Source organism: Pteropus medius, unplaced genomic scaffold (assembly GCF_902729225.1).
Source record: "Pteropus medius unplaced genomic scaffold, Ma_sr-lr_union100, whole genome shotgun sequence".
NCBI lineage: Eukaryota > Metazoa > Chordata > Mammalia > Chiroptera > Pteropodidae > Pteropus > Pteropus medius.
This window is the reverse complement of record NW_024349222.1, coordinates 119,609-130,689: the sequence shown is the minus strand read 5'-3', so window position 1 is coordinate 130,689 and position 11,081 is coordinate 119,609. Positions and strand designations below refer to the sequence as shown.

General features: G+C 42.5%; 1 protein-coding gene across 1 annotated transcript in view; it reads right to left on the bottom strand.

The window, feature by feature from the left end:
• Positions 1 to 4,774: 4,774 nt before the first annotated feature.
• The window catches only part of LOC120617128 (procathepsin L-like), a 56,354-nt gene continuing 50,047 nt past the window's right edge, over positions 4,775 to 11,081 (bottom strand). The window contains 2 exon segments of the mRNA XM_039880724.1: positions 4,775 to 4,948; positions 10,294 to 10,479. Of these exon segments, the coding sequence (XP_039736658.1) occupies positions 4,775 to 4,948; positions 10,294 to 10,479 (360 nt within the window).

The following is an 11,081-nucleotide window of genomic DNA, read 5'->3' as shown; positions in this document are numbered from 1 at the left end:
TCTTCCTGCCTAGAGATTCTGCGTCATGGTTTAACTAAATCCGCTTTCCTGTGAATTGTGGTTAAAAAGCCTCTGGGTGAAATTTCATCAGTTCTGAGTATTCGAGGGGGAAATTCCAGGTTAAGGTAGAGGATATTTATCAAGAAGTGCTATTGTATGAATTTATTAGCATTTAACTTAATTCACCATACCACCAGGAAAAGAAGGAATGTGGAGGCTTATGGAGGTCTGCTTGGATCCTAAAGGGAACCATGTGCTTGGCATATTATAGTTAGAATTGTTTGTTCACAGATAGGAGGCACATGAGAGATCAGGAGAGCCTGAACTTTGAGTCAGACAAGCCGGGGTTGAAGTCCCAGCTCTTCATACCAGCTGTGGAGTCTTCAGCAAGTTATTTTTCTCTCTGAGCCTCATTTTTCTTACCTGTGATATAGAAATAATATTTACCTTGTCAGGCTTTGAGGTTTAAAGTTAAGTGGAATGACATATAAAACAGCTGGCTTAGTGTCTGGCACATATAATAGATCCTCGATGTCACTTCCTTTCCCAATGAATGCTGAAAAACTGCTTGAAACGGTTTAGGCTACTTGAGAAATAACCTTCACAACTTATTTTAAAATAATAACTAATATTTATGCAGAACTTACAGTTCTAAGCTGTTTGTATATACTGACTTATTTAAGTCTCATAACAACCCTTTGAGGTAGGTACCATAATTATCCGTGTTTTAAATTGGGAACCTGAGGCATAGAGAGCTCCCTAAGGTCACAAGTAGAAAAGCTGAAATTAAAACCCAAGGAGTCTGGCTTCAAAGTCAATGCTGTTTACCCCCACACAAACTGTCTCATCTGTAACTGATTATATTTTTGTAAAGTGAACCCTTCATAGGTAATCATTAATCACCAGGACCTAGCACAAAGTCAATGTCCGGTAGACATTTGTTCAATGAATAGCAGGGATGAAAAACTATTAAATGAAAAAGATACAAGTAAATATTGGAATGCCCAAGAGACCAAGGGGAAGGACTTGCAGTTGTAGATATTGGGAGGCCTCCAGTATACTGTCACAGCAAACCTCACTTATTTACAAGCCCTCACACAGAATTTTAGTCAGATGTTTAGTGCCTCTTCTTAAATAAGGAGACAGAATCAGAGATGACCTAGACCAAGAACAGAGGTAAAAGGGATAAAACTCTAACAAAAAAAATTGTTTCCTTAGAGTGATACAATCTGTTGCTGTAATCAGAGAACAAGAAAGAGCTTTTTAAATAAAAAAGAAAAAGTTTTCACAGGAAAAGTTGATTAGTTGAGAAAAATCTCTCAAATTGTAGAACAGAAAGGTAAAGGAAAAATTAGAGAGAAATGTAAGAAAATTAAATAATGAACTGAAGAGGCCCAACATCTAACTGAATAGAGATGCTCAAAAGAGAAGAGAGGAAATTAGCAAGAAAGTAACACAAGGAAAATTTCCCAACTACAAGGTCTCAGATTCCAAATTGAAAAGTCCACTTGAATGCACAGCAGAATGATTAAAGATGACCCACTCCAAGTCACATTATTGTGAAGTTAAGAACTCTCTGCATTCTCTTCTTCTAAAGAAGAGAACATAAAATTTAGTTGTTTATTACTATGCCTCTATATCTTATAGATATTATAACTGCCAGATATTATAGATATTTAAACTGCCAGTTCTTCATTTCTCCAGTTTTATCATCTGTCAATTTCCTATTCTGATAAGGATTTGGTTCTATTAACCATCATTCCCAAGAGTCCTCCAATACCTCCTCTCTCTCTCTGACCTCACGATAGAATTATGACAGATGTTTTGGAAAGTCAATATGTGGTGTCTGCATTATGATTATGTAAATGCTATTTACAGCTGAGTCATGTAATAGACCACGATTTCCTTTTCTTGGCAATTTAAAAACAATTTCCACTGGAACTAATAATTTTCATTGTTTTTTGTGTATGCCCACCTGTTTCTATGTCCCTATGTAAATGCTCTGCCCAAAGTACAAATCTTCTCTAAAGATATCCAGTTGTATCAGGCAGTCTGTCACTTAAGAATCTTTTTCATAGAGCTATCACTCTTGGAGCCCTCGGTCTTGCTCCAGTTTGGACAGAGTGCTCTGTAGACATGGGGCACTCCTGTGATCGAGGAATCTTCCTCCACCAACATCCTGGGAATTCCTGACATTTTCTTTTCCTGAATCTTTTTGCTTTATTCCCTCATTTTGGTGGAGCACATTTGGTGGAACCAAGTAACTTCCTGAGACAGGGACTGAGTGATAATTTAAAAGTTTTTGAATATCTGAATGTGTTATTTTAATTTTACTTAACTGGTAGTATGAGGGACACAGAATTTTCGGGTGTAAATCAGTCTAAGTTTCCACATCCTTAATACCCAAAGCTAATAATAGATATCTCTGAAAATACCAGATAGGTTGTTTCTTTCTAGTCTTTGACAGGATCTAGACTATTCGATTGGACAGAGAAGGCTTTTACTTTTTTGTAACAGTTTCTATATTCATGAGCTATGTCTGGCTGAAGACGTACAGATCCTACTCAGATTTAGCTAATGCCATGTAAAATTAACCACAGGCTCCACCAGTCCACCAAAATAGTAATTTGTAAAAGCCTGCTTGAAAGTTCAATTCAACACCTTTCTGAGCTCCTTTCAAATGAAGCACTCTCTAGAGGGATTTTATTTTCTGACTTACGCAGCCAGGGAAAACAACTGTTTCATTACTCCACCATCAGCAGTAATATCAGATGTCTTTGTTAAATCTGAGCTTGGCAGGATGGTTAGACTTCCTGTGAGAAACAAATGAATCTATTTGGTGTGAGATGTTTCTCATGTATACTAAAATATTAGTTAATCCTTTCCTATTCTTTATTGATTTGTGCTTCCATCAGTGTTTCTCTCTCTCCATCTTGACCTCCAAGTAGAAAAGTAACTAATAAAAGTTTGCATTTTATGTAATTTCAAAACACATTACTTTCTTTGTGTTTTGCTATCCTTCACAAGTGACCATCACTGAGTCTATGATGCTGAGTTGAACCCTAGGTTTAGGTGGAGTTCTCTGTTTTTTAAGCTTTAAAATAGTTTAATCAATGGAAGAGGATGGGGCAGCGGGGGTCAAGGTGGCAGGCTACGTAAAAGTGGAGTTTGCCTCATCTCAGGACCACATTAAAATTATAACCAAATTATAAGTCAGTTGACGTGGAGAACCACCCAAAGTCTAGCTGATCATAACACATACATCTGAAGATATTAATAAAAAGCCACACTGAGACTAGAGGGTTGGAGACACAGAGACGTGAAATGGGCTGGTCCTGCACCGGCACGTGTAGGTTGAGCACCGCAAGGGACAGTGTGGCTGCAGAAGACCCCCTGAAGGATAAAGAGGTCCTAGCCCCACAAAGGGGCTCCCCAGCCTAGAGTTTCAGCCCCAAGAAGAAGAGTTCCCACAAAATCTAACTGTAAAAATTAGTGGAGATTATGGCTGTTTGAGTGGGATGGAAGAACCCTGAAAACCCAGATGTCACCGTTAAAGGACCCGCGCACAGACTCACTCACTTGCAGACACTCACCCTGGGTTTCGGTGGAGGGTCAGCAGTTCAGGCAGCACAAGAGACAAACAGAGAAAGACTTCATTGTGCAGTACTAGGACGAGGACTGGAGGGACAGCCACCATTGTTCCTTTCTTGCACCCCTTCTGGGGCAGTCTACAGATGGAAACCATCATGCCTCTGATGAGCCCTTCCCCCACATGGCAATTCTCAAGCTACAGTGGCCCAGGAAAGTGGGTCACGCCCCACCCAACGCACAAATTGCTGCAGTGAGCCTATTGCCAGACAGCTGGTCCCGCCCTGCCCCTTTCTGGGACTACACATTCCGCACGGCAACAGACCTCAGCTTGTGCAGCACACGTATTTTAGAGGAGGCATTTGGTTTCAGACCACTGCTGCCAACATGAGCTGCAGTATCTCTTGGGCAAATCACAGAGCTCTCTGGGCCAACACAAATGTCAGCTGCCTCGCTGTAATCTGTGACTTTAGCGGAAACCTGCGGACTCAAAACTAGCAGCAAATGTGATGCTGTATTGCAGCAGTCCCCAACCTTTTTGGCACCAGGGACCAGTGCTCCTATGAAAATCTATTGCCAATGATCTGAGGTAGAGCTGAAGTGGTGATGCTAGTGCTAGGGAGCGGCTGCAAATAAAGATGAAGCTTCGCTTGCTGGCCCACTGCTCATCTCCTGCTGTGCGACCCAGTTCCTAACAGGCCACTAACTGGTACTGGTCCACAGCCTGGGGATTAGGGACCCCTGCCTGCTCTATTGTCCTTATGGCCCTGTGTTTCTCTGAGACCCCGCCCCACCTAACCTACAAATTGCCCATGGCAAGCCCATTGCCAAACAGCTGCTCCCGCCCTGCCCGCTTCTGGGGCTGCGCATTCTGCACAGGCAACAGACCTCAGCTGGTGTGGCATGCACAACTCAGGGATAACATTTGGTTTCGGACCCCCTCTGCCAGCAAGAACCGCAGCATCTCTTGGGCGGTTCGCGGGAGTCTGTAAGCTGACACAGACAGCAGCTGGCCTTGCTGTGATCTGTGACTTTTGCAGGAACTTGCAGACTCAGAACTGGCAGCAAATCTAATGCTATATTGGCCTGATGTCTTGATGTCTCCATGTCTCCTGAGACAAACAGCCCCTGACGAGGCTATTCCCAGACAGCCAGCCCCATCCTGTGCTTTCCTTGGGCTGCTAATTCAACAGCAGACAACAGCACTCAGCTCGTGCAGCCCGATCAAGGCCTCTGTGTACTGGGAGAGACTTTCACTGGCAGGCCACAAACCTAACCCTGAGCTACAGTATTTCCTGAACAGATCTCGGTTATCTGCAGGCCCGAAGCGGGCAGCGGCTGGACTTGCTGTGATCTGAGACTGTTACGGGAAACCCCAGAGACAGCACTGGCACAAAAACTGCATTGGCCGAGGGAAATTTGCTCACTATTCCCCAATGACTCCCCGGGTCTTCGCCTTACTCAACTCGCATACCACCCAAAGACCTCTTCTAGCTATGAAGTCTTACAGGCAACTGGCAGGCAGCTTCAGGCCTTAAGGTGCACTGGACACTTTGCTAAGCTGCCCCAGGCTCAGTGCTCGGGGTAACTGGACCGCGACTTGCACTGTTTTCTCTCCCACTTGCCTTTAGATCCAGCATAGGCAGCAACTATCCACGGATCACTTTATAGCTCCCACCAAGTAGCCCTGAGCAATCAAAGGCAGCAGCTGACCTTGGCCTACTCAGGAGCACCTCCCAAGGGGCCACGGAACCAACACACCCAGAAACTGGTGCCAGACCACAACGGAGTACCACCTGACAGGCCCCATAAGTGGCACTCCCAAAGAGTGGTCTCAACAGGTACACAAGACTGCTGGGGCTAATTTCACTCATTGAGGTCAGACCACACACACCAGCTCATACCCTGTGGGTGTGACCGGTTTCCACAGCCAGTCAGCCCTAGAGTCAGTTCCGTCCGCTGATGTGCTAACAGCAATCAAGGCTTAGCTACAACAGGAGGACATATACAACCACACAAGGAACATACCCAGAGCCCACAGTGCAGGTGATCAGGGAGACTGTGCCGCTAGGCCACACAGGACGCCTAAGGCCACCTGGACAAGGTTCCTAATACATAGAAACAAACACAAAGAGGCAACTAAAATGAGAAAGCAACAAAACATGCTACAAATAAAACAGGAGAAAACTCTAGGAAAAAAAAATGAAATGAGGCAAGCAAACTCCTAAGACAGAGTTCAAACCAGTGGTTATAAGGATGCTCAAGGAACTTAGGGAAAGAATAGATGATCTCAATGAGAACTTCAACAGACAGATAGTAAACAAAAAAGAATGTAGAAACCAAAAAGCAGAACCAGTCAGAGATGAAGAATACAATAACTGAAATAAATAATACACTATGAGGAATACGCTATGCAGATTGGGTGAAATAGAAAATTGAATCAGTACCCCAAGACGGTACACAGAAAATCTTGGAATCAAAATACAAAAAAAAAAAAAAAAAAAAAAAAAATTAAAAATTAAAAAAAAATAAATAAGGATAGTTTAAGAAACCCCTGGGGCAACATCAGACATACAATATCCATATCATAGGGGTACCAGAAGGAGAAGAGAGAGAGCAAGGAATTAAGAATCCATTTGAAGAGATAATGACAGAAAACTTTCCTAACCTGACAAAAGAATTAGTCATATAAGTCCAGGAAGCACAGAGTCCCAAACAAGAAGAACTGAAACAGACCCACACCAAGGTACATCATAATTAAAATGCCAAAGGTTAAAGAAAAAGAATCTTAAAAGCAGCAAGAGAAAGGCAGCTGTTACTTACAAGGGTACTCCCGTAAGAATGCCAGCTGATTTTTCAGTAGAAACTTTGCAGGTCAGAAGAGACTAACAAGAAATATTCAAAGTAATGAAAAACAACGTACAACCAAAAATACTCTACCCAGCAAGGCTATCAGTTAAAATAGAAAGTGAGATAAAGAGCTTCCCAAACAAGAAAAACACTTAAGGAATTCATCACCAACAAGCCAGTATTACAAGAAATGTTAAGGGGACTTCTGTAAAAAGAAGAAGGTGGGAAAACCCATAAATACAAATATTAAATGGCAATAACTATGTACCTATTAATAATCACTTTTTTTTAATTTGTTTATTTTAATTAGTTTCAAGTATATGGTACATTGGTTAGACATCTATATAGTTCGTAAAACGATCCCCCCAGTTGCTCCCTCCCTCCTCTGACCCCCCGCCTAGCCAATGTATTAATACATTACCTATGCTGTGTTCTCCATCCTCGTGACCATCCATCAGCTACTAATTTGTACTTCTTTAATCCTCACCCTATTCCCAGCCACCAAAACCCGCCTCCCGTCTGTCCATCACCAAATTGTCTACTATATTTGTGGGTCTGTTTTTGATTAGTTTGTTCTTTTTATTCTTTAGATTCCACATATAAGTGAAATCATATAGTTTATCTTTCTCTGACTTAAATACCTTCTAGGTCCATCAAAGCAATATCTTTTTTCATCCCCTTCTTTTTCATATCTTTTGGTTGGAGCACTTAATTCTTTTCCATTTAAGGAACTTATTGGTAGGAATGTAGTTGTTACCATTCTTTAATCTTGTTTTTGATACGTGTTTTTGCTTCTTAAAGAAGTCCATCCAACATTTCCTGTAATACTGACTTGGTGGTGATAAATTCCTTTAGTTTATTTTTATCTGGGAAGCTCTTTATCTGTCCTTCAACTCTAAATGATAGCTTTGTTGGATAAAGTATCCTTGGTTGTAGATGCTGGGTCTTGTGTCAAGCCCTTCTATCCTGCATTGTTTCTTTGGAGAAATCAGCTGCCAGTCTTATGGGTGTTCCCTTGTAGGTAACTACCTTCTTTTCTCTTGCTGCTTTTAATATTCTTTCTTTGTATTTAACCTTTGGCATTTTAATTATGATGTGTCTCGGTGTGGGCCTCTTTGGATTCCTGGTTTTTAGGACTCTCTGAGTTTCCTGGGGTTTTATGTCCATTTCCTTCACAGGTGAGGGAAGTTTTCCATCATTATTTCTTCAAACAGCTGTTCAACATCTTGTTTTCCTTCAGATACGCCGATTGGATGGATATTTTGACCCTTAATAGTATCCCATATGTTCCTTAAATTATTTTTATAATTTTGGCATCTTATCTCTTGCCATTCTGATTGAGTGTCCTTGGCTTTCTTGTCCTCTAGATTGGGCATTTGATCCTCTTCTTTATTCACTTTGTTTATTCCTTTGTTTATTCCATTTAATATACTTCTCATCTCAGATAATGTGTTCTTCATTTCAGACTGGTTCCCTTTTATAATTTCTATTTCCATTTTTATGTTTTTTTAATCTTTTTGTTGAAGTTCTCACCGAATTTATCTACACTTCCCAAAACTTCATTGAGCATCTTTATACCCAGTGTTTTGAACTCTGCATCTGTTAGGTTGCTTGACTCCATTATATCTGGATCTCTGTGCTGTTCTCTCAAATGGCTTATGCTTCTTTGTCTTCTCATTTTGGCTGCCTTTCCGTGTCTGTTTCTATGTACTAAGCAAAGCTCCTAAGTCCCCCGATCTTATTAGTGTGGATCTGTGAAGTAGGTGTCTAGTGGCACAGTCCTGAGAGGGATTCAGTTGCAGGCCAAACTTAGCCCAAGACTCTACCCCTCCTGGGCCACCTGTTAAGATTCAGCAAGCAATCCACAGATGCTATGCCTATAGTTGCCTCAAAAGGCCACACCAGAAACCAAGGCCAGCTGCCTCCAGTGTTAGCAAGGAGCACCTGACTGGTGGAGGACACACCTTGATGTGGCTTGGGTGGGGCCATGAGTTGGGGGAGGTGGCATTTCAAGAAATCCTCTGGGCAACCTCTGTTACCCAGTTTGATGCAGTCACGGCTATGGCGGCACTGGCACTGTGAAGGGGAAGGGCTCAACAGGGAACAATGGATACCTCCAGCACTTCTGTACAGAGTGAGTTTCGCCTCGACCCTCACTCCAACAGTGTCTCCCTGTAAGTCCCTGGTGCCCCCTGCACGCAGCCGAATTGGCACTGGTCCTCAGAGTGAGCAGGTACATCACTGCAAAAATCTGCTCACAGATGCAGCCCCTTTAAGAGGCATCTGCCGCAGCCTCTGTCTCACTCAGCCGCTAGAGACCGGGCAGCTCTGCGTTCTCGCCCCATCCTATCGTCTGCCGTTACAGGGTGATTTCTTGGATTTCTCCCTAGTTGTATGGCTTGTTCATCCCAGGCGATTTTTCCTTGCTACTGCTCCTTGTTTCTGTCACAACTTTGATTTGGTCACCAGAAGGATGAACAGAGCCTCTATTGTTACAGGAAGCAACATCCGAAGGAGGAAATTGGACACTCCAACAACTTTGTTAGAGGAAGGAGAATTTATTAGCTGGCAGAGCACGTGGAGTTTAACAACACCAAAGCACAAGCTCCCCTTGGTTAGATTTCTTACAGTTTATATACCTCTGTAGTGTCTATGCAAGGGGCGCGTGATGCCTTTGTCTGAGGTTTCATGGGTACCTCATGACTCAGGAGGGGGAGGAGAAGTTTCGGTAGAGAGCTGCAAAGGGGAAGGAATTTCCAGACCACTGGTCTTATCAATTTACAGGTCATATGGCTTGTAAAACCTGTGACCTTGGCATTATCAGCACTGTTATAGGATTCTTGAATGGAGAGACATGACACTAAGGCTATAAGCAGGAAGCAGCACTTATTGATGCCAGCACCGGTTCATTGGATTCCTATCCAAAGGCTGAGCCCCAATTGTAACATAACAGGCAGTTTTATACAGTCTTGTTATTTCTACACAGCTACAGAGATAAGGAAGAACATTAATTGGTTGGCAAGCCATAAATCAACAGATGTGAGCTGGAGAGTTCTTGAGGTGGGGGAGGTAGCTATGAGAAAACATGTTAGCTGGAGAGTCTTTGAGGTAAGGGAGAGGGCAGTTAAGAATGGACTTATTTGAGCAGGAAATGGCCAGGCAGAGTTAGGCTGCCTGTTTCCAGAAGACCATTTAGAGATTNGAGAATTAGAAATGGCCTCTCTGAGCAGCAGTTACTAGTGACGTTTGGGATGGTATTTTCTAAACCCTCCCTGGGAGCTCTCTGCAGAAAGAAGTGTCTCGGGTTAGCAAAGGTTTCATTAAGGTTGTCTCTTAGGTACTCTGTTCACCCAGGACACAGACCTCAGCAGCTGCCTCAGCGTCGATGTCTAATCCCCCTGGGACCTTGGTGCTGCACACTTCATCTTCACCTTGCCTAGAGAGCTGTCGTATCGGGGTGAGGCTCAGGGATAGGGAGTGTGTCTGCTGTTCATATTTTTATAATAAAAAGGTGTTTTTTAGGTAATGTCCTATCCCTAAGTTTTCATCACTATTCTCTGGGCCGAGTGAGACTTGGGGGAATTGGAGGCAGTGGGGCTAGTTGGGGATGGGAGGTAAGAATGGAACTGATGATAACTCTATGAATAAACAGAAATAAATAATGATAGGTATCAACCTCACTATGTTGTAAAGGCAGATGGAGGAGGTGCTTGTAGAACTCAAGTCTAATGTGGTCCTACTGAGCATTTTTTTTTTTCCTTTTCCTTCCAAATCCCACTGATTTCCTTCTAACAATGCTGATGACAAATAAAGGTCCCTTTTGGCTGGCCCTGGCTTGGAGAGGCTCCAGCTTACCTTGATCTGGACTTTCATTTGGGGTTTGAGGTTTTCTGGAATGATGACAGTGTATCGTTCTCGCCCTGTGAGTCCCAGGGTGTCTGCAGTCTCCCCAGGAAGATATTCGAGGGGTATCACTCCCATTCCAACCAAGTTACTACGGTGAATTCGCTCGTAACTCTCAGCCAGGACAGCTCTGATTCCCTGATGGGCCAAGACAGGAGTTTGGACACAGTTCCAATTTTCCTTCAGATACTCAGAAACTTTACAAAAGGCTTAAGTCAAAACTCTTCTCACACCTAAATTCTTTGTAAGTACCAATTAATAGTTTACACAAAATATTACCTTCTAGTTATAAATAACACAGTAGCCAGTTTTAACTGAATGCCTACAAAATACAGGTACTATGTAAGCACTTAAATGAAGTCTCTCATTCCCCCTCCACCAACCCTGAGAAGTAGATGCTATTATTGTCCCCTGTACTCAGGTAGTCAGTGTTATGTCTGGTATTTGAACCCGTAGTCTGATCATGCACTCGGACACTGTGATACAATATCTCTTAGCAAACTTCCATTGTAACTGGAATCTGCATCACAAAACATAAAGAAAATTCATTTCTTTTCCTTGAATTTTGCTATTATTGTAGGTGCAGTGGCAGACACAGAAGATTTAATCAAAGAGTAATCAGAATATACCACAGAGAAAGTGATTATTTATTGTGCGCTGCTTTTATACTTCCTGTTTCAAGGATCAAATTATATTGACTATAATCTTGATATTAAGCTTACTATAAAGTACATTTTTTT